We start from the raw sequence: 23,803 nt of genomic DNA, 5'->3' as shown, positions 1-23,803 counted from the left end.
TCACCATACAGGCTGATCACTGCAGACAAGGGTAGAGACTGTATGTTATGGGAGAGGATTCACATGGGGGGCACCTCAGCCAGTCTTGGAGAGTAAAACAGGGGTCCCAGAGAAATCATATCAAATGATATTTAAACTGGTAGCTTAAGGAATAGTAGAAGTCAACCGTCAACCGGGGGAAGGAATGGGACTTCGTAAGGATACAGTGGACACGGGCTGCTATTTTAAAACTGCAGAGGAGAGAATGGATGCAGAATGTTAGTAAGACCAGGCAGCTCAGTTGGTTTAAGTCAACTGTATCTTAGTGAAAGCCATCCAGTTATCCCTCCACACCTTTAGAAGTGAGATCTCCATACAGAAGTACTTCCCTTGAAAGAAGAGAGAGAGAGACAGAGAAGGAAAGAAGGAAAGAAAGAAAGAGGAAGGGAGGGAGGGAGGGAAGAAAGGAAAAGAAGATTAAGGATTGGTGAGGATTGGCAACCCAGTTCATAGATAATGTGCTACCATAGATAATGTGCTACCCGGTTCATGGATAATGTTCTTAGATAATGTGCATATGATAATTTATTCATAGATAAAATTTGGTAAGAGAGTTTGAGGAAAAATTTCTGAAGGAAGACTGACTCAACACAAATTTTTATAATGGTTCACTATTTATTATTTCAACTTTCTTTTTAGTTTATTAGGTCCATGGAAAAAAATTAATACATTCAACAAAAGCAAACATTATTTTTCTTAGTTACAGACAAGCAATGTCAGACACAAGGAATTGAAGTGACATTTTCAATCTCATTTTCAATCTCATTCGGGCCTATTCCGGGGGACAGGTGGCAAGGTAGACACAAAGAGATGATAATACCTGTTTCATCCTGAACCTAATGAAATGGAATGAACAATAAATTAATAAATAAAGCCAACAAATTATTTAGGAACAGTGCTCTAACTTTGGAAGTATCTAGAAATGGAAAACTCTGGAAATGGATGCCTGGCCCAACATAAAATTCCTCCAGAAAGAGTTCTGTGGATATAATACATAGACAGAAATCCAGAAAAATCTCCTTCATCTTACAATCCCCACCTAACTTCCATTCTGGCAGTGAGATATGCTACCCAGTTGTGAAAATAATATTTGTCTTTTCTGATTAGAAGTTCTTCCTTGATACCTTGGATAAAGAGTATTCCACAGTGAAGGAAGAAACCACTAGGCTTACCATTCTATTTTTGTCTCACTGGAAAGAAGGCAAGAGGTCTGGTATTAAAAAATCACCAGGAGTTAAATTTTTCCACTAGCAAACACGGTTTTAACAGAACAAGAGGAAAAGAGACATAAAGTCACTGAGGATAGTGATGGTTCAAGGGAAGATGGAAAATGTATAGGAAGCCCCACTGTACAATAAGGGCACATCATGTCCCAAATCCTTACTTTTCTTTTACTACATTCAAACTGGAGTGGCATTAACTGCTGTGGGAGGCATGTGAGCCAGGATAGTTTTTAAAAGGGTGGACAGGTTGTCCCCAAAAGAAGCAATGGCTTGGTGGCCCAGCTTGCATGAAGGACTAATCCAAAATTTGAGGGCATCTCTCAGGAGACAAGACACATTTCACCCTTTAACAGAATTCCAGAGAAGAGAGCTGAATCTGAGATCAAATTCACCAATTGCAATTAAACACAATCTTAGGTTTACTCCTTCCCCTTGCCACAGCAAGAGAAAAGCAGAACATAAAACTAAAACTATTAGAGCACCAACAGAGGTAAATGTTGGGAAAGAAATCAGGAAAAATCTATCTATATAATTCTGGGGAAAGTAAAAGGTCTGGATAGAGTTGTTCCCACCAAATAAAAATAAAACAAAAGAAATAACAATACAATTATGTAATGATAGGATGACAAACTAAGGAAGAAATTAGCATAGGGAAGACAAAGGGAAGGAAAGGGAGGGCGAAGAAACCGTTTTTGAGGAAAACAGAGGAAACAGGAATACATTCTACTCTAAATGTTTTACACTATCAAAGTACTGAAAGAGGATATAAAATCTATAAGACAGGAGTTCCAAGATAGATCTTGGTTTAAAGTTAAATATTCTAACAGTTACATAGTATTCTACATTCCCACCTATACATATTTATATAGTTTTTTTAAAATTAATTAAAATTTAAACATAAAGTTACTTTCACATTTGTCTACAACCACAGTAAATACAGTTCTTGGCATAAAGACAATTTAAAACCTCCCCACCTGCAAGATTACATATATAAAACTCCCACCATTGTTTATATAATAGTGGATTAATCAAATTAAAAGTTATACTATCTAGAATAAAATAGAATGAAAATAATTTACTCATAAGATTCATATTTAAATCATCCTCATTTACAAAATACTATCCTGAGAATTATAATTCCATTAAGTTTCAATCTGAACAGAAGTGTAATCACTTAAGTAACAGCAGTTACTTAAACTGAAAATGAGATCAGTCAAAATTACTTTTGAAGAGGGCAAACATGTTGTCAGGTTTCTTGCTGTGTTTCTGGATGTTCAGTAGCAGGCTCATTTGAAGTCAGACTCAACCCTGATGGAAACTCATTCTACCTTCAGAATGTGGTGGTGGGGGATGGAAATCCAGGTCTTGGGGGACGGTAAGGAGGAAAACCCCTGGGCGAATAGACATTTGTCATTGCAAATGGAGCACGTGGTGGACTGGGGACAACCCTTGGTGGACAATAATCTCGAGAAGCTCCAAACATGGTTCCTGGAAGAAGTGGAGGGAAAGGAGGTCCTCTTCTCATGAACGGGCCTCTTGTATCTACTGGAAACGATGGACCTCTGATTGGAGCAAGAGGTGAGGAATAAAGCCAGGCCCAGTTGCTTCATTTTCAGTGGGGAGAGATGAATTAGGTACCTTTAAATTACCAAGATTATCTTTGGTATCATTTCTACTGGGTTCCATTTCTGAAGGCATTGACCCATCCAATTTACCCAAAGAAGGTGTATTAAAACTTCGGTCCAAAAACTATTAGAGCACCAACAGAGGTAAAGGTTGGGAAAGAAATCAGGAAAAATCTATCTATATAATTCTGGGGAAAGTAAAAGGTCTGGATAGAGTTGTTCCCACCAAATAAAAATAAAACAAAAGAAATAACAACAAAATTATATAATGATAGGATGAAAAACAAAGGAAGAAATTAGCATAGGGAAGACAAAAGGAAGGAAAGGGAGGGCGAAGAAACCGTTTTTGAGGAAAACAGAGGAAACAGGAATACATTCTACTCTAAATGTTTTACACTATCAAAGTACTGAAAGAGGGTATAAAATCTATAAGACAGGAGTTCCAAGATAGATCTTGGTTTAAAGTTAAATATTCTAACAGTTACATAGTATTCTACATTCCCACCTATACATATTTATATACTTTTTTAAAAAATCAATTAAAATTTAAACATAAAGTTACTTTCATATTTGTCTACAACCACAGTAAATACAGTTCTTGGCATAAAGATAATTTAAAACCTCCCCACCTGCAAGATTACATATATAAAACTCCCACCATTGTTTATATAATAGTGGATTAATCAAATTAAAAGTTATACTATCTAGAATAAAATAAAATGAAAATAAATTACTCCTAAGATTCATATTTAAATTATCCTCATTTGCAAAATACTATCCTGAAAATTATAATTCCATTAAGTTTCAATCTGAACAGAAGTGTAATCACTTAAGTAACAGCAGTTACTTAAACTGAAAATGAGATCAGTCAAAATTACTTTTGAAGAGGGCAAACATGTTGCCAGGTTTCTTGCTGTGTTTCTGGATGTTCAGTAGCAGGCTCATTTGAAGTCGGACTCAACCCTGATGGAAACTCTTTCTACCTTCAGAATGTGGTGGTGAGGGGTGGAAATCCAGGTCTTGGGGGACGGTAAGGAGGAAAACTCCTCGGTGGATAGACATTTCTCATTGCAAATGGAGCACGTGGTGGACAATAATCTCGAGAAGCTCCAAACATGGTTCCTGGAGGAGGTGGAGGGAAAGGAGGTCCTCTTCTCATGAACGGGCCTCTTGTATCTACTGGAAACGATGGACCTCTGATTGGAGCAAGAGGTGGAGGAATAAAGCCAGGCCCAGTTGCTTCATTTTCAGTGGGAAGAGATGAATCAGGCACCTTTAAATTACCAAGATTACCTTTGGTATCATTTCTACCGGATTCCATTTCTGAAGGCATTGACCCATCCAATTTACCCAAAGAAGGTGTATTAAAACATCTGAGTTCTGCTGGTCCAGAGCGTCTAGCAGAATTAGAATGAAATCTGTCTTGCCTTTGTGGAGGAAAAGCTGAATCAGGATATGACTGTCCCGGTGGAGGAAACACCATCCTAAGGTCCTCTTCCCACAGAGGCGACAGGGGCCTAGAGCCAGAAGGAGCCCTGTGGAGACTGGTTAACCTACCACAGCTTGCTTCTCCTCTTTCATTGGTCATCTGACAGTCCAGAGGATTCCCTGGGCCTCCTGGGCCTCTTCCTCCTCCCCCTGGAAGCAAAGGTGAGCGTCTCAGTGGACCCTCCAACAAAGTCGGAGGATAGAGAAAAGCTCTCATTTCAGATGAAGGCCGACCCAATGGTGAGGGAGCATATGGGAAATGCTCTCTGCCAAATGCTGCATTTGGAACATCAAGTGCATGACGATCTTTTTCTAAAAGTTTTATTTTAAACTCTATATCAGCTAATTTTTGTCTGTTGTGAGCATTTTCTTTCCTCAAATCATTGAGGTTTCTTTCAGCAGTCCAAGCTGCCAACCAATTATTATGTGCTTTTTTCTTATGGAGAATGCTCTTCCTTTGATAAAAATGCATAGTTCTTTCAAATTCTTCAAGACCTTTGGCTCGCTTTTTGTAGGTCTCCAGCTCTTCAGTGGCATGGCTGATTATTTCGTCTGCTTTAGAAAGTTTCTCTTCTTTCTCTAACCGGCATTTTTCCTCTACTATTAATTTCCTGTAGAGTTTCGTTTCATTTTCTTGACACAATTCAGTCATTACTTTAAGTTTCTGTTGAAGTTTCTGATTCTCACTTTCAAAATGTGTGCTTTCTGACTGCAAAGATGCTTGTTCAGTCTGAAGATTTTTAATATGCTCTGTAAGCTCTTCCTTTGTTTTATCAACTTCAGATAATTGAATATAAATTTGGTTTCTTTCTCCTTCTAAGGTTTTTAAAGAAGCACATAACGTAGCAGCATGAATCAGTTTCTTCAAAGCTCCTTTTGGAGGATTATCTAAGTAAGCACCATCTTCCGATTCATTGTTCATTTCTAATTCCAAGTTATCATCATCCGTTATGTCTTCTCGAAGCATAGCAGTCTGATCTTTCATCTTTAGCAAGCGTTCAGTCAGAGTCCTGATGTGATTTTCTTTATCATTTAAAACTTGTTCTGTGTGTACTTTGGAGTCTTCAAATGTTCTTTTCTGTTTAATAAGTTCACGCCCTTGTTCTTTCCATACTTCAGCTTCTTGCAAAAGCTGTTTCTGGTTTTCTTGAAGTTGAGAATTTTCATTCAAAGCATCTTGTATTTCTATCTGCAGTCGTTCTGCATTCATTTGAAATCTCTTAAAAGTCATTTTGGCTTCAGCTACTTGTGATTTGAGGGATTTTGACTCATCTTCTAGTGACTGTATCCTTTTGGAAATATCTGCCATCAATTCATTTTGTTCAGAATGTTTAGATTTCTCTTCTTTTAACTCTTTTTCTAGACAGAGTACATCATGCTGAAGTTCAGAATTGAACCTGTTCAGCTTTTCACAGGTTGCCTCCAAACTTTGTGCTTCTGTTGTCGCTCTCTCAAAACTGGCATCCTTTAAAGATGACTCTACTTCGTAGCCTTCATACTCTTTTTGAACAAGGCTAAATTTTTCAAGTAGTTTACATTTTTCCTCAATTAGTCCAGAAAGTGCCACAGCGAGCTTTTTCTCTCTTCTCACATAAAGCCGACTCGTAACTGATCTAAAACTTCTCCACAAGAAGAGAACAGCAAAAATTCCCACAACAGCTGCCCGTATCACCAATTCCCATGGAAAATCATAAGGATGAGAATCTGGTTTCATACCTTCAGGCAGTGCTGCCACAACCCTGCGCAGCAACTCCAAGACTAGCCCCAAGTACGGCTGAGGGTTAGCCTTAGGCTCCTCCATAGCACCAGAGCTGCTGTGGCGGTGGCTGCAGTAACCCCGGCCACAACAAGCGGCGTCGAAGACGCAGCATTCCATCTGGAACCCGAATCCCCAACGGACAACCGGAGCGTACCACTGCGGAGCCGGCTGCGGGGGGAGCTAGGGGACTCGGGCACCCATAGGCCTCACAGACCCACATTGCCCACCCCGGCCCCCTTGTTACACTTTACATCCTGAGGAAGCGCTAAAACCTATATTTTAAAACACCACCACATAGAGAGAAAGACTTAGGTGACCCAGTATCCCAGCTATGCCCGTCCCAAGCTGACACCCTAGCTAAATGTAGCCTTGTGCATGAGCCCAGGTGAGGCTAGCGGAAGAACCTCCCAGCTGACAGAATGATAAGGAATAACAAATCATTGTTTTAAGTCACTAAACTGACTTTGGGGTCATTTGTTATGCAGCAGTAGCTAGCTGAAATACCTGCCCCTTTATCACTTTGGTGTTTCAGTATCTGTGGTCTGAAATCATTAATTTGGGTGTTTGACTAAGATTAAGCCTCATGGTAAATTCTGATAGGTAATTTTATAGCTAAAATACAAATTTTCTGATTGACCTTTGCTTCATTGAAGAGATATTTATTTAGCTCCTCCCAAATGAGACAGATTATGCTTTTTAGATTAACTTCTTCCAGGAGAGGTCTCACTCTGCCTAGCATGATCCTCAACTGTCCCATGTACAACTGAAAAACACTAATCTCATCCCCAGAAGATCCAGGGCACTTAGAACAGTGCTGGCACATAGAAAGTGATTCTCTTACCTGTCCATCAAACTTACCTGCTCTGTGTCCATTTCTGAAACACTGGCACTCCTTCAACACGGATGATGCCTCACCCTGCAATGAGCCATCATCTCCCACCCATGCACATATCTTCAACTCACCTGGAAAGCTCGCTCCTGCAGCGATGGGTATCCCAACCAGGCTACAAATCAGTGCCAGGACCAGGTGGATGCGCATCCTCCAGACAGTCATCTTGGAAAGGTGAATGCTAGCCACCATGTCCAGCAAATAATTTCTGATGAGGACGACGTTGGCTGCCTCGATGGCCACATCAGTGCTGGTGCCAATGGCAATGCCCACGTCTGCCTGGGCCAAGGCCGGGGAATCATCGACCCCATTCCCCACCATGGCAACTTTCTTCCCTTTGTTCTGGAGCTCCTGAACCTTGGCCACCTTGTGCGAAGGCAACACCTCTGCAAAGACTTTGTTGATGCCAACCTGGGTGGCAATGGCTCTGGCTGTCTTCTGTTGTCCCCCGTGATGAGACCATGTCCACACCCACGCTTTGCAGCGTGTGCACAGCCAGGGCGGCCTCCTGCTTGACAGCTTCTGTGATAGAGATCATCTTACAGAGCATACCTTGACAAATTGCAGAAGTACCTGCTCCCTTCGCCAGCCACCATCTTCTGCCCGGATATGTATACAGTTCTTATATTTTCATTATTAAAAGGCAACATGCTGACTGCATTAAAATGTAAAGGCCTCTGGGTGACAAAACCGTTATAAGCAAAAACAAAAACAAGTGAACAGACTTGGAAAATATATGCAACACATAAATTGACAAAGGAATAATATTCAGAATATATAAAACACTAGGCTGAGTGTGGTGGCTCACCCTGTAATCCCAGCACCTTGGGAGGCCAAGGCAAGAGGATCACTTGAAGTCAGGAGTTCAAGACCAGCCTGACCAATATGGTGAATCCCCGTCTGTATTAAAATTACAAAAATTAGCCGGGTGTGGTGGTGGATGCTTGTAATCACAGCTACTCAGGAGGCTGAGGCAGGAGAGTCTCTTGAACCTGTGAGGTGGAGTTTGCAGTGAGCCGAGATTGCACCACTGCACTCCAGCCTGGGCGACAGAGCAACACTTTGTCTCAAAAGGAAAAAAAAAAAAGAACTACAAATCATTAAGAAAAATATAATTAATCGAGTAGAAACAGTAGACAAAGGTATGTATGAAGAGACAGGCAATTCTAGAGAGGGGAAATCAAATGTCCAGGGAACACATAAAATGATACTCAACCTCACTAATTAAGCAAAAGCACATTAGAACAATGGGGTATGCATTCTACTTCTGAAAAGATGAAGTAGAAGTATTTCCCCCCATTTCTCCTGCTAAGTACAGTTAAAAAAGATGGACAGTAGATATAAAACAACATGAGAAGACTAAACAGTGCAGAGAAGAAGGCAGACCAGCTAGAGATCTCAAAATCTGAGAAACAATAGGGTGATGATTTCCGTGGGTTTTATTTTTGTCCCAAAGATGAGATGCTAAAGAAATGGGCAACCAGTAAATGCCACAGACATAGAGCAGGAAAAGCCTCTCTCTGGTTAAAAGACCAAAAGAGGGGCAGCCTAGCAAGACAGAAAACTCTTAGGTATGAACTGATCTTTCCCAGCAGAGACCACAGAAAAAAATCGTGGCCCACTCTGCCTCTGCCAGCGAAGTGCAAGAGGGTAACTTAAACTTCCACTCTGGAAAAGCTCTACTGAGCACTCCTTGCTTCCCCACAGCCCCTCCCCCTGTGACATGGTTTGGCTGTGTCCCCATTCAAATATTATCTTGCACTGTAGTCCCCACTGGAGGGATTCAGTGGGAGGTGATTGGATCATAGGGGCAGTTACTCCCTTGCTGTTCTTGTGAAAGTGAGTTCTCGTGAGGTTTTATAACGGGCTTTTGCCCTTTGCTCAGCACTTCTCCTTCCTGCTGCCATGTGAAGAAGGATGTGTCTGCTTTCCCTTCCCCCAGGATTGTAAGTTTCCTGAGGCCTCTCCATCCATGCTGAACTGTGAATCAATTCATCCTCTTTCCTTTATAAATTACCGAGTCTCAGGTATGTCTTTATTAGCAGTGTGAGAACAGACTAATACACCTTGTCGAGGTGGTGATGTCAGAGAAGGCCAAGGGAGAAGTCTGGTCTGGACTTTTTCTCCTCCTGATGGTAATGAACCACTCTCATGTCCATCATCGGAACCACTTGGGGAGCCTGAACTCTCACCCCCTATGTAAGGACTCATATCTAGAATACATAGATTTATAAAGGACACTCAAATATCACTGTAAAAGAAACATAAACATCCAAGTATAAAATGAGCAAAATATATGAAAAGACACTTCATAGAAGTAGACATACAGATGGCAAATAAGTTCATGAAAAGTTGTTCAGCATCACTGGCATTTAGGGAAATGTGAATTAAGACCAGCAAACAATACCACCACACACTAATTAGAACAGCTAAAATAAGACATAGTGGCGACACAAAATGGTGGCAAAAATGTGGAGAAATTGATCTCTCACACATCACTGGAGGGAATATAAAATGATACAACCACTCTGGAAAATAGTATGTCCGTTTCTTAAAAAACTAAACATATGCTTGTGATGTGACCTAGCCCTTACTGCACCCTTGGCATTTCCCAGAGAAATGAAATCTTGTATCCCCACAAAAACCTGCCCATGGTGCTCATAGCAGCTTTATTTGTGATATTTCCAAACTGGAAACAACCAAAATGTCCTATGATAGGTGAAGGATTGGACAAACCACAGTAATATCTGCCATGATATATTACTCAGCAATAAAGAGGAACAAATTATCAGTAAATGCAACACCTTAGGTGGATCTCAAGGGTATTATTCTGAGTGAAAAAAGTCAATCTTCAAAGGTCACACACTGTCCGATTGTATTTATATAATTGTATGAAAATGACACAATTATAGGGATGGAGAACAGATAAGCAGTTAGAGTTTGTGGGGATGGGCAGGTCTGACTATCAAGGGGTAGCATGAGGGAGATCTTTGGGGGAATGAGATAGTTCTATATCTTAATTATGGTTATGTTTCCATGGCTCTGCACATATAGTAAAATGACATAGAACTATACATTCTTTATACCAATGTTGATTTTCTGGTGTGATATTGTACTATAATTATATTAGATGTAGCCATTGAAAGAAACTGAGTAAAATGGACAAGGGACCTCTCTGTACTATCTTTGAACTTCCTATTAATCAATAATTATTTCAAAATAAAAAAATCAAGACAGTGTGATTCTTTATCCATCAAATTGGAGAACACTTTAAAACTTGATTCAATTAAGTTTGGGCAAAGTTCTAGAGAACAAGGATAGTCCTTCTGAAGGGCAATTGGTAGTGTTTATTACAGCTTAACACATGCACAATCTTCCAAGAGATTCTAGGAGTTCTGTCTCAAAAAAACACCGATGCGCACTGGAGAGAGACATGCAAGATTATTCATTGTGGCATTGCTTGTATGAGTGAAAAAATTAAAAGAGCCTAAAGGTCCATCAAAAGTGGAATAAACAAATTATGGTATATTCATATAATACAATATGGTAATAAAAGGAATTAATTAGATACACTTGTAGCAGCATGATGTGATTTCAAAAACACTGTGTTGCATGAAAAAAGCAAGATACAGAATGACACATAAGGGATAGTACTTTTAGAGGAAACACATAAAGCAATACAGTCTTCTTCAGGCAAATATATATGAATTACAAAAATGTCAAGATCAAAGGTGTAAATACTTCACACAAAAGCCTAACCATCTGGTCACATCTGGTCAGGAGACGAGGGGAATATGAGATGAATATACTCATTAGGTATTACCTGGATGTTAAAAATTATTATGACCCTGCAGTTATTTTTTAAAGTTTATTTTATTTTTTGTTTGTACAGTGGTTCATCTGAAACTAGTGATTATTAATATGTTGATATTTTCCTTTTACTTTTCTTCCTGTTCATATTTGTGTGTGTGTGTGTGTGTGTGTGTGAATGTTCGAATGCAACATTTTTAGACACTTAAAGGTATAAAAGCTGAAAAGAGAATATAACATCTCTATTTATTCAGCACCTACTATTTTCCAGGCTAGCGTCCTGTGAGTATTACAGACATTACTCCTAAATCTCACTAGAATCCTATAAATTGCTGTTCCCTCCATTTTACATGGATAAGCTGAAGATAAAACTAAGGATAGAAGAGATGAAGCAACTTGCTCAAGGTCACAAATTTGGTCAGAGCAAAGAGCCTGGACCTGTGTCCAGGTGAGGCGCCTTCTGAGCTCATGCTACTGCTCCAGCTGAGTCTAGCAGCCTTCGCCCTGTGCCGAAAGTTTGACAGACATTAAAACTGGAAAACTTCCACAAAGCAAACTGCGGAAATTCCCATGATTCCTTGCCAATTAGACAGGATGACCAAGGAGGAAAACAGCCAGACTGCCTTTGCTCAGAAGGGAAAAGGGGAACGTGACAGCTAATGTTTTTCTCGGGTGGCCAAAGCTGGATAAATATGTTTTCTATTTTATTTTATTTTTTCTTTTTACAAGAACAGTCCTATTGCAATAAGACTGGATAAATACCATTCTTCTAAACACCCACGGGTGCACAGCTTACATCAGGAGAGAGCTAAAGGCAATGGCAAATGCTTCCTGAGAGGACCCGATGTCCAAGAGAGAATCTGGACTAGCTTCCATTGACAGGCGCCACTCAGAGATGCTTGACAAATAGTCTTGTGTTGCTGTCCAAGTTCTTGGCCTAATGACGGTGGTGCTAACAGCAACGATACAGTGGATACTCACACACTGTCCACATGTGCCAAGCAGCGTTCAAAACAGTTACATCAACTCACTTAATTCTCCATAATCTGACTTAGAGATAGCATTTAAAGTGACAAAATGAAGCAATAATTCATATGTAGTGCAGTATTGTTGCCAGAAGCAAGAACTCGATCTCCAGATACTGGCATAATTTTTTTTCTTTTTTCTTTCTTTTTTTTTTTTTTTTTTGAGACAGAGCCCCACTCTGCTGCCCAGGCTGGAGTGCAGTGGTGCGATATCTCGGTTCACTGCAACCTGTGCCTCCTGGGTTCAGGCAATTCTCCTGCCTCAGCCACCGAGTAGCTGGGACTATAGGTGCCCACCACCAAGCCTAGCTAATTTTTTGCATTTTCACTAGAGACAGGGTTTCACCATGTTGGCCAGGCTGGTCTCGAACTCCTGGCCTCAAGTGATCCGCCTGCCTCGGCCTCCCAAAATGCTGAGATTACAGGCATGAGTTATCACGCCTGGCCGGCCTTATTCTTTTATTAGCACAATGACTCTGCCCAGAGCCCTACGCAGCTGACATTGATCCACAGTTCTGTGGCGATCTGGGGAGCTGGTGGGAGAACTGATGACACTGGGTTTCAGATGTGTGACTGCAATGGCGTCATCTCTGCCTGACAGGGGCCTGTGCTGAGTCCCAGTCTGTGGAGGCTGACAAGCAGCCGTGATGTTAATATTTACTGCCCCACTTGACATTTGCAGCCTGGATGGCAATTCTGAATGATCTTTAACTGGGACACAGATAAATTGCTGATCTCGAGGCAGGGGTCAGTCCTGTGGGTACATGTGGTGCTTCTACACTGAGTGGGGAAACTCGCCAATCTAATACTGCATGTCTTATCTGTAGTATTTATGATCCAACTCCACACAAGTGCTGACTATTAGCAATGTTCTCCTTGCCCTGAAGAAATAATTATGCAAAAAGAGAGAGAAGGAACAAACAAAAGTACTCTTTCCATCTCACCTGTCGTCTTGCAGAAAATAAAAATGTATTTTCTATCCTTTGGGGGTGATTTTCTGAGAAACGAAAACTCTATTTCCAAATGGTAGTTGACCCATAATTACTCCCGTTTATCTAGGGGGAATGTTACAGGTTATGTATTTTTCCCACTTAACAAATGAGAATCTTACTGGCGTGACCTCCCTTACACAATGGAAAGTCAGCTCCGGCAGGTCATTGGCCCCAAAACCAGACATATTCAGCTAAAGTTACGTGCAAGATTGTGCAACAATCTAGCTTGCATTGGTACTATACAGACAGCCAGTACAGGTCACTGGGGCCAGAACTCCATCAGGACCAGAATTCCACTGGAACCTCAATCCTTTGGCATCCCTCCACAAGCTCCAGAAGAGTGATTTGCACTCCAGAAGATCACTTACTTTGGGGACTGGGCATATCAGAATCTCTGGGAAACGGGGAAAGTTTGAAAATGCAAGTCAATTTCATGATGCAATTTTACATATGAAAAAGGAAAGAAAATGCCAGTTGATTTCATACATAAAGATAAGTAATCAAAATCAAAATCTCTTTGAGGATAGCAGGATATTTTTGTTTTTTCAAAAGGGGGAGCTGCTGATTTGAGGAATATTGCTATAAAGTTTAAACTTTCAAGTCTAGATTGAACACAGTGTGTAGGAAGCATAGAGATTAGGCGTGCATGCTTTGGAGCCAGACTGTCTGGGTTCAAGTCCTGGCTCTACTGTCTGTGACACTGGCAATTTGCCTTAAACTTTCTAAACCTCCATTTCCTCACTTGTAAAGTAAAGATGTCGTAATAAGACCTCATTATAAGGATCGTGGGAATTAAATGATATAATTTATGTTAAGTAGAAAAGTGTTAGACACATAGGAAATGTGCAATGATGGTAGCTATTATTAAACACCACCCTTTGACTTCCCACTTTTTCCTTGTTCTATTAAATCTTTCTAGGAACTTCAGGTTCTTGACACTTCAAGTTCTTGTAAAATGTTCAGTGATATTCAAAATATGTTTTCTCTCGTTTTTCTTTCTTTCTTTCTTTTTTTTTTTTTTTAAGAGAAGGGATCTCACTATGTTGCCCAGGATGATCTTAAACTCTTGGGCCCAAGCGATCTTTTCACTTCGGCCTCCGAAGTAGCTGGGACTATGGACTCATGTCACCAAGCTGGTTTTAGCTCTAATGAATATTTAAGATAGTAAAGTCCATCAGACAAAATTCTGGTGATATAATAATATATCTTACATTCTCTGAACCCCTCTCTATTTATAATGAACAAATGTTTGGACCAGAAAAATGTTTAGTGCACCCCCACGGAGTACATACTGTTAGTTGCCTATCCAACATGCATCCAATCCTTATGTCCTTCTTAACGGAACCTCTGATCGTCCTCCCATTGTTACGTACTTCAGGGAAAACAGAACCTCAACCTCAGCTATAGGGAATGAATCCCGGGTAGTTTAAGCCAATCATGATAAACCCATTTCCCATACTGATTATTGGTTTAGAAACAGATATGTAACATGCTGAGAAGTCATCTGGATCTTCTACTTTCTTCACTTCTAAGAAGGATATGTTGGATGGGACGCCATTTCTTCCTTTCATCATAGTTTTGTTTGTATGTGACACCTAGAACTGCTGTTGCCATGTTGAAACCATGAGGATGGACCATATTGTCAGGGCAAAACTGAGGGTGGCATAGTGGGAGGATGTCACAAACCTGGGCCCTTGATGACACCAAAGCTCCCGATTGCTCCAGCATAAAGCCCATGCCCACTGCTGGACTGATTCTTGTGCGAGATCATAAATTTCCAACTATTTAAGCCAGCTTGAGTTGGGGCTTTGTATTATTTATAGCCCAAAGTGTACTAATACCCAGCATATAAAAATCCACATTAAAATGCCTTAAAATAAACTAGAAAAAGTCAGACATGTCTCTTTTATGGTCCCAACATTACCCTTAATTTCCCTCAATAACCTCCTCTCTTTACCTCGACTCTAAAGTAATCCTGTCAGCTCTACTTCCAAAATACCTCTGAATCCAAATACTTCTTCCCACCCCTACTGCTGTCACCCAAATCCAAGCCACCATCGTTCTCTACTGTATCACAGCAATAGCCTCACAGCTAAACTACCTCCCTTCATGCTTGCCTGAACTTCTGCAGTCAATTCTTTTTCTAAATTGCGACATTTACATAATATAAAATTTACCATTTTAATCGTTTTTAAGGTGTATAATTCAGTGGTTATTAGTATATTGCCAATGTTCCACAACGATCACCACTGTCTACTTCAAGAACATTATCATCACCCCCGCTAAAACCCCATATCCAGTAAAAGATCACCTCTCATTTTCTCCTCTCCCCAGCCTCGGACAACCACTAATACAATCTATTCTGAGCACAGCAGCTGGAGTAATATTTTTCAAAGATAAATCAGATCATGCCATTTCTCTGCTTAAAAGTCTCCAATGACTTTGAGTAACATTTAAATTCCTTAGCCTGACCTAGAAAAGCATTCATGATTTAGTCCTTGTCTACCTCTTCAGTGCCGTCTTGTACCATTCTCCCACTTGCTTGCGAGGTTCTGTCCACACAAGACCTCTGTGTGTTTCTTGGACACAACAGCTCATTCCTCCTTCAGGGCCTTTTCCATGTGTTCCCATTTTCCTCAGATGTAGTTTCCTGCTTGGCAGACTGGTGCCTTCCCATCATTCAAATTGCACCACAGCTGTCCTCTCCTCAGCGAGGCTTCCCTGGCCGAGACAGTCCCCCGTGACGCTGTTGCTCCTTAACCTACTCCTTCTCACTTTCCTTACCGCGTTGATCACTATCTGATACATTCACTTTTGAAAATTTAATGAAAGCCCATAGTTTACTCAGATTTCCTTTGCTTTTACCCAATATCTTTTTTCTCTTCCAGAATCCCATCCAGGATACTATATTACACATACTTGTCTTGGCTCCTTAGGCCACTCTTGGCTGTGACAGTTTCTCAAACTTTCTTTGGTTTTGATAACCCTGATGTTTTTCAGAGTACCGGTCAAGTATTTTGTGGGATGCTCATCTATTGGAATTTGTCTGATTTTTCTTTTTTTCTTGATTAGACTGGAACTGTGGGTTTTTTTGGAGATAGAGCACAGAGGTAAAGTGCCATTTCATTGCATCATATCAAGGGGTCACATTCATTTTTTATTCGTCGCTTACCCGTCTCTCCCACTGTTAGAATATTAAGCTCCATGAAAATAGGAACACTGTCTGCTCTGTTCATAGCTTTATTCACAGAACCTAGAATAGCATCCAGTACAGAGCCTCATTAATTATTAGTTGATTGAAATCATGAATAAAGTAGAAAACAAATGACCAATATACTGCCTATTGTTTTTGCATGTGAAATAAAATATGGGTCAAGAGGATCCATTGAGCATAGGTCAAAGGCACTAAAACCCTTTCAAATAATCTGGCATATCCGTGAGATAAATCTAAACCCTCATGCAATAATAATGCAAATAAATAATCATGCAATAAATAATTAACCCAAGGCCAATAGCACATTCAAAATCATTAATGAAAATTGATTTTCCTTCTTTGTGGGGCTGCGTCTCTCTGCTGCACCACAATCCCATTTGCAGACTCAGCCAGGATTTGTTGTGTTTTACTTCATTTCTACCCAGGGTCTTCTATTTCCTGAATGGTGCTAACCTCCGTGAATTTTTTTTTCTTTTTAAGTATTTGGCTTTGTAGGCCTATGCATGAAGAGGGTATGAGTGACTTTATGTAGGTAAGCTTTGGAAGGTAGCAAGCCCTCTCAGAACAAGGAGTTAACACATGAGGAGGAGCCAGGCTTGTCCAGGAGAGAATGCAGAGAGGGTGACCGCGCCCTGGGGCTGAGTGAAGGACTCTGCCAACTGACTTCGTGGTGCAGGGGAGCAGGAGGAGGAGTCTGCTGGCAGCCGGTTAAATGCCTTTCCAGGAACATGGTGAAAACTGATTAAATATAGATGCAATCCCATGAATTGATAGAAGGAACTTAGGGGATGTCTCCAGCCATTAGAACACAAAACACCAATGGGAGCTCCCTAGTGGTCATGGAGGAAGTTCGTTTTCTGACACGAGCTCCCAGAGAACGAAGTCCCTGAAGGGAAGAAATATTTGTATTCCACTCAGATTTCATGTAACCTTTTCTTTTGGAAGCTTCAGTAAGCAAAGGCACATTTGTCAAGGCTTCGGGATGAATGTGGAAAGCTTTTGAGCACTGAACTTGGAGATACTCAGAAGGGTTTACTGGAAAGGCTGCCCTGGGCTGGGAGCAGGTGGACATCCACTCCAGCTGGCCGGACAGTGCGGGCCTCAGCTACGATCACCTCCAATGAGCCAATTTCCTGACTGTGTGTAACCTCCCAATCAATTTATTTGAACGTGAGTTTCCCTAGGTAATGAGCTGCATTGTGTATCGTTGGTCAGAGTATTTACTTTTCCTAGCATGCATAAGAGTAAGTGACTTACAGGTCAAATACCATAAGGTTACATAAGAAGTCTAACTAGCAAGTCTCATTTCATTCACCAATACTATCATGAGACATTTTGTGTTTTCTTGAGTCTATGTTGCCATTGATGGCAGCACTGTGGACTGAATGCGTAGCATTTTGAGGACAAAGAAAATAATCACAGCAAGACACGTTCCAATTTCAGAAAAGGAATGTGTGGAAAATTTTACAAGATGGAGCTGAGGAAATTCGGGATGTCAAACACCAAGTGAGTGCTTGTAGACACTGAGAATTCCCTGGCGACTTCGTGGTGCAGAGCCCATTCATCTCACAGTCCCCACAATGCTCCATGGATGCTGGCATCAGTGTTTCGAGTCCCAGCTTTCCCAGGACTCCCCCATGTGAGCTGGTTTGAGGAAGCCTGAAAGACCCCTGGGCTTCGGCCTGCCTCTGGGCCCTCTGCTTGCTCAGGCTGGGCAGTAGCAGTAGTCCACTACCCCTTCCACCCTTCCTGCACAGGGTCTCCAGAAGGCACATGAATTCCATCCTTCTGCCCTGCTGGCCAAACCTTTCTGCTTCCCATCCGTCAGGGTTCCCATCTGGGCCGACATCAGTTCCCACCCCCAGTGAATTCCCAAAGGTCCCCTCTGCCTGTTCAGTGCTCAATTCCCACCGTTCTTTATATTCAGTCCTGTACTGTCTTCTTACTACACTTAAGTTTTGATTTGAGATAAGCAGTCTTTCTCTGTTACCACCAAAGAAGAACTGCTTTTTCTGTGTTTGGTCCTGCATTCTAAAACACCACTAACACCACCTCATCAACAGCTAGCACTTAGTGAGCACTTCCTGTATGCCAGGCTGTGCAACATGCACACACAATGCCGTGTTTGTGTAATCTCATAATCCACCACAACTACCTCTGAGGCAGGTACAATTTTTATCCTCTCTTACAAGTGAGGCAGATGAAGCCCAGTGCTTGGGTCAACAGCCCTCATTGACCAAGCTACAAAAGGAAGAGCCAAGACACCACAAGGCCTGCATGACCTCACCACACAAGCTCACAGCCAGTGTTTGTGAGGCCTCTCCTTTGGCAAGAGGTGCAGAGCTGCTATACAAGTAGCCGCTGTGAGTGAGTGACCTCCTTGGTGGGATGGAAGGGTGAAGGGGAGGGAGAAAATAAGGATGAATACCAGGTTCCTGGATCACTGGGTAGACTGTGGTACCTCTCGCCCATGTTAGCAACTCAGGAGAAGAAGCTGTGGAGGCTTTGGCAGCAGCCTTCTGCACCTTGTGTCCTGTCATCTTGCAGAACATCAAAGGCCAATGCACAGACAGGTCCAACACTCCAGCAAATATTTTCCTGACCCTCTTGACTCCAGTGGCCTTTTCTTGGATTCCATATCAACCAGCCACCTTCTTGGCTATGCTTGTTCCATGCATTCCCAAAACTCCCCCATATGAGAATTCCCACGTTCAAATGACCATTTTCTGTCTGCGCTGGGTCTGTTGGACTCTTGCTCCAGTTATTTGCATCACGTGTTTTCCTGCCTCCGTAAGACTCCCAAGACGTCAGCCTGTCTTCCCAGCTACCAATGTATAAACTCTATCCTGTCCTTGCTCTTTTCCAAGCCTGCCTGCCCCCGTGAATTATGGCCCACGCTTACCTCTGCAGCCCCCTCTCCTGCCACAGCCTGGTCTCTCTTTTCTCCTTGTTCCAGGCAAAACCACGACCAGATATTTCCCTGATTCTAAGATCCCATTTGTTGAAGAGGCAATCATGTTTAATAATGGATTTCTAGAAGAATGAAAACACTACCACATTAAATGTATGCAGTCATTGGGAGAAATATTTGTATTTAAGAAATGATCAAAGTGCAAATAGGTCTGTTTTAGAATGGTGAGATTTCAGTTCTTCAGTCTCTCTCATCCCTACATCATGGATACACAGTTTCCTCTGGCTGGAATGGAAATACTATCTCATTTAACTTGTAAACAATGCTGCAAATTAGGTATTCGCATCACCATTTTATAAAATGGAAACAGTTTTAGAAACGCAAAGTTATTTTCTCTAAGAAGGTTACACAGGTAATAAGGGAGAAAAATTATATTAGTCTGTTTAGGCAACCATAACAAAATACCATGGCCTGGGTGGCTTATGCAACACACATTTGTTTTCTCACAGTTCTGGGGGCTGGAAGTTTGAGATCTGGCTGTCAGCAGGGTTGGGTGCTGGGGAGGGCTCTCTCCCAGGCTTGCAGATGGCTACCTTCTCGCTGCATCCTCACATGACCCTTCCTCAGTGGGTGCTCCCTCTCCTTATAAAGCCACAAATCCCTTCATGCAGGACTCAACCTCAAGACCTAATGTAACTCTCATTACCTCCCAAGGTCTCATCACATTGGGGATTAGGGCTTCAACATATGAGTGATGAGGGAGGGACACAAACGTTCAGTCCATAACAATTATCAAGTCTTAAACATAGGCCTTCTCATTTCAATTTCTATTTTCCTTTTATCCCGCTACACGATAGCTGAATTCATTAATTCCTACTTGCCTTCTAAAACCCAGTCAGGGTGCCCACCATGAAAAGCCCTGCCTGACCCTGTTTTCCAAGGCTGGGCTGGGCTCAGGGCTCTGCTCTGGGCTTCCCTCGGGTCCTGTGTGTTATTTTAGTCCTTCCCACTGTGTTTGAGAATCAGGGACAGGTCAAGGCCTTAGTAACTTTGTATCTGTAGAACCAACAAGACTTGTTCCACGTGGCCCTTCCAACAATATTTGTTCCCTTTCCCTGGAGCGATTTGACAGCCCACTGGGCATTGGGAACAGTTTTATCTGAACTTCAAGAATCACACAAATGTGACTGGTTTTGTTAAGATCTTCAGAAACTCCCAAGCCTATGCTTTCAGGAAGTCTTAACTATTCATCTTAGAAAACTCTAATTAGTATTGCAAATTAAATGTATGCTCTTCTGGTCTGGCTACTATACAAATGGAAGTGTTTTTTCAGTTGTTTTAAGACAAGGTCTCGCTTTGTCATCCAGGCTGGAGTATGGTGACGTGATCGTGCCTCATTGCAGCCTCGACCTCCTGGGTTCAAGTCATCCTCCCACCTCAGACTCTGGAGTAGCTGGCACCACAGGCATGCATCACCACACCCCAGATGGAGTTTTGTGTGTGTGTGTGTGTGTGTATGTGTTTATTTTTTTGTTTTTTTTGGGTTTTTTTGACAGAGCCTTGCTCTGTCGCCCAGGCTGGAATGCAGTGGTACGATCTCCGGTTACTGCAACCTCTGCTTCCTGGGTTCAAACAATTCTCCTGCCTCAACCCCCTGAGTAGCTGGGATTACAGCCATGCACCACCACACCCAGCTAATGTTTGTATTTTTAGTAGAGACGGGATTTTGCCATGTTGGCCAGGCTGGTCTCAAACTCTTGACCTCAGGTGTTCTGCCTGGCACAGCCTCTCAAAGTGCTAGGATTACAGGCATGGGCCACCATGCCCAGCCCCACATGGAGGTTTTTTACACCAGACCTGAAAATCCATTCGTTGGGGGAGGATAGGAATGTCTAAGTTGTTTGATGTTTGGCCCAGACTTTTAGAAAATCCCACAAGTAAATTTTACTGTTAGGAACAGTGGAAATCAAGCTCATCTCTTTGAAAGGCTTGATGATAGCAAAGTCTCCTGAGACCCCAGTAGTGATATGGGCGATGGAGCAAAAGAACTTGCTCCATATCTTCCTTCCTTAAAAGAATTGGCCAAGGAACGGCTTGGATGACTCATTGATCTCTGCCTGTGACCCGTGCCAGAGCTTTGCCTGCTGGGTTCTCTGAGTTTCTGGTGAAGCATTCAGGACTCCATGCAGGAAGTGAGGTCATGATTGTTTTGGCAGTTTGGGTGGCGTTTATCCTTTGGTAGCGGCTGAAGTTTATCAGTAGGTTTAGCCTTTGCACTTTGAGAAACCAACTATTATCTCATTCACAATTTAGAATAATAAAAAGTCCATGGCAGAAAAACGTGCAGTAAGTACAGATAAAGAACAAACGAGGGAGAACCTGGTGTTCCTGTCCACATCAGCCCCCAGGGCACACAATCTATCCACGCTCTGATAGAGTCCATGAGAAGTCGCCACCGGCATTCTCGCTTCTTCTTTCTGGTAGCAGCTGCAAGTCAAGACATTTCTCAGAGAGCAGTTGGGAGTAGAGAAAACGTGTTACATCTTTAGTAAATAATTTGGGTTCAGTTGTACCCTGAAGTGACCTGTAAGGGGGACACTTAGGTTTAGGAAGACCTCTTAAAGGTTTGTCTCCTCCCTGGGAGCTGTAATCAGAGCAGTTAAAAGATGGGCTATGCCTCCACAGTTTGTTGTCAGAAGTGGTTGAGAAGGATCTGGTGACTGCTGTCGGGGACCCTTCCTGGAGGCTTCCTGTACCCCGTGGAATGCCAACCAGATTTCCAATGTGGTTCTAAGTCTGAGAAGCTACAAGCTTATGCATTTACAATTACATAGAGAAGCAGAGGTCTCCTGCAACACTCTGCCCGTGAGGGGCATCCCAAAGACGAAAAAGTATGGAACTGCAAGAACAAACGAACAAACAACGTTGCAAATCTTGCTTTAAATATCCAAAGCAAGAGAAAAGTAACACATCACCGTTAAAATGATCTTAGATTGGTAAACTATCTGAGCTGCTATACTATTATTAACTGGAAAAAACACACCTGGATTACGATGTTGAATAATTCCCTAAGTCACTATCATTTATCAAGCAAGTAAGAGACTTTTTATGCAAATACAAACTCTGGCTTGACTTCTACAAATTTTTTTTTTTATGTTTTGTTTTTTATGTCTGGAATCTATTGTGAGACTTAGAACAGATGGCTATAATCCCAAAGCATATATATGCATTATAGTTTTTAGGAGTTAAAAACTGTAATTAAAAATGATTGTACGCACAGAGTGCTGAAAGATTTTTAAAACAGAAAAGCTTCATATAAAATGTGGACCTTCTCAGCCATCCTGTTACTTGATGCTCTGTAGACATGTTCTGGGTGAGAGGATCATACCTCACCGTGGGATTGGGACACCTCAAAAGGAGATTGTCTTGTAGTTGGATCCGTTCAGCCTGGTCCACACTTGGAACTCTCCCTTGCTGGTTTCAGTTACAGTAGACTGGAATTGGCACATTACCCAGAGGCGGAAGGGAAGTTACAGTGTCTGTGGATATGTGTAGTGGTGACTTAAGCACTAGATTTTGTGTCAGACAAAGGAGGTTGAAATCTGCAATCTGCTTTTATTAGCTCTGTGACCTTGGGCAAGTTAATCTCTTTAACCCCCGGTTACACTGTGGGGTTATTGTGAGGTTTAAATGAACCCACAGATGGCCACTTCACTAACTCCCTTTCTTCTACCCATCAGGCCCCATGTTCTCTCATCCTTCCTTTTATGGCTTAGTTTGGTTGGCTCCATCTTTATAAACACCCTCAAAGCTCTCTTCCTTCTCTCCCTCCATTGCACTCGCCTGGAAATCCCCAGCCTAAGATGGATCCACCAGGCTACCCTTCTGGGAGAGAAATCATTCCTACCAACAGGATCACAAAACATACTTTTCCACTCACATCTGCCTTGTGCTCATAGCACCATTTGACCCAGTTGGCCACCATCTTCTTCTTGGTTTCTTAACACCACCAGCACTTTTTACCACTTCTTGGCTTCTTAACACCACTTTGAGATATACCTTAAAGCTCTTCGCTTTATTGTTTAAATTAAAACTAGAAGGTTTTTTCTTGTTCAAAGGACTGCAATAATACTTCTTCTAGAAGCCTGACACGATGATTTTACTGAAGTGACTCCAACCGTCTCTAATCAGAGGACCTGAATAATCACTGCACATCCTGGAGCCCTAGAGCTGTGTTCCCTGAACACCTAAAGACAGAGGAGTGAGGCCAGCAGTCTCCTTAACCCTCTGGGTCAGCCTCAGAGATGGCCATCAGCTGATTCCTCTTTTTTATTCTTTAAGGGTTGAGAGTTGAAGAGAGAAGTCAATTGGTGCCACCACTGAGTTTTAGGACTTCAAAAAGAAATGTATAAACAGCTGTTTGGTTTTCTTCCCATTTCCACCAAGGTTTAAGTGGGTGGGGTGAGGTGGGGTGTTGATGGACAGGGAGCAGCCAGGATTCATTGGCCTCTCCGTTTGGGGAGGGAAGCTCACTGGGCTATCGCTGGTGACCACTTTCACAAATGCTCCTCTGGTGAACTTGCCCTCTGTAAATGGCTGCCTTCGCTTGGAGACTTACCTTTTTTCAGTGTCTTTCACAGCTTTTGTAACTTCTAGCTCTAGGAAAGGGTATGAGGGAGTTCATGTCTTTGTCAGTCATCCTGGAGGAAAGCGCACCAGTCCTCAAAAATGAGTTACTCACCATGTGAATTCATTAGGTAAATAAAGGCTGAATAATGGGAAGAGTTACTCATATACCGTAACAGACACTCACGGCCATCTGGCTGTC

At 41.9% G+C, this 23,803-nt stretch overlaps 1 protein-coding gene and 1 pseudogene across 4 annotated transcripts; both read right to left on the bottom strand.

The window, feature by feature from the left end:
• Window positions 1-3,872: 3,872 nt before the first annotated feature.
• CTAGE1 (cutaneous T cell lymphoma-associated antigen 1) lies at window positions 3,873-6,176 on the bottom strand. Of its 4 annotated transcripts, XM_073006518.1 has the most exons (3): window positions 5,875-6,176; window positions 4,646-5,802; window positions 3,873-4,516 (listed from the first exon to the last, which is right to left on the bottom strand). In XM_073006518.1, the coding sequence occupies exons 1-3, from the start codon at window positions 6,174-6,176 to the stop codon at window positions 3,873-3,875; spliced, it is 2,103 nt and encodes a 700-aa protein (XP_072862619.1). The 4 variants fall into 4 exon arrangements, with proteins under 4 accessions (XP_072862619.1, XP_072862618.1, XP_072862617.1 ...); XM_073006517.1 differs by having other exon boundaries at window positions 4,646-6,176; XM_073006516.1 differs by having other exon boundaries at window positions 3,873-5,802.
• A 198-nt stretch (window positions 6,177-6,374) lies between these two features.
• Window positions 6,375-7,561, bottom strand: LOC103222653 (copper-transporting ATPase 2 pseudogene; annotated as a pseudogene).
• Between the last annotated feature and the right edge of the window lie 16,242 nt (window positions 7,562-23,803).

This window comes from Chlorocebus sabaeus, chromosome 18, assembly GCF_047675955.1.
Source record: "Chlorocebus sabaeus isolate Y175 chromosome 18, mChlSab1.0.hap1, whole genome shotgun sequence".
NCBI lineage: Eukaryota > Metazoa > Chordata > Mammalia > Primates > Cercopithecidae > Chlorocebus > Chlorocebus sabaeus.
Note: the sequence above shows the minus strand (reverse complement) of the source record. Positions and strands in the feature narration are given on the sequence as shown.

Bases quoted from the DNA above. Each gene is read 5' to 3' on its own strand.
- CTAGE1 (XM_037982260.2), bottom strand. From the start codon at position 6,176: ATGGAGGAGCCTAAGGCTAACCCTCAGCCGTACTTGGGGCTAGTCTTG.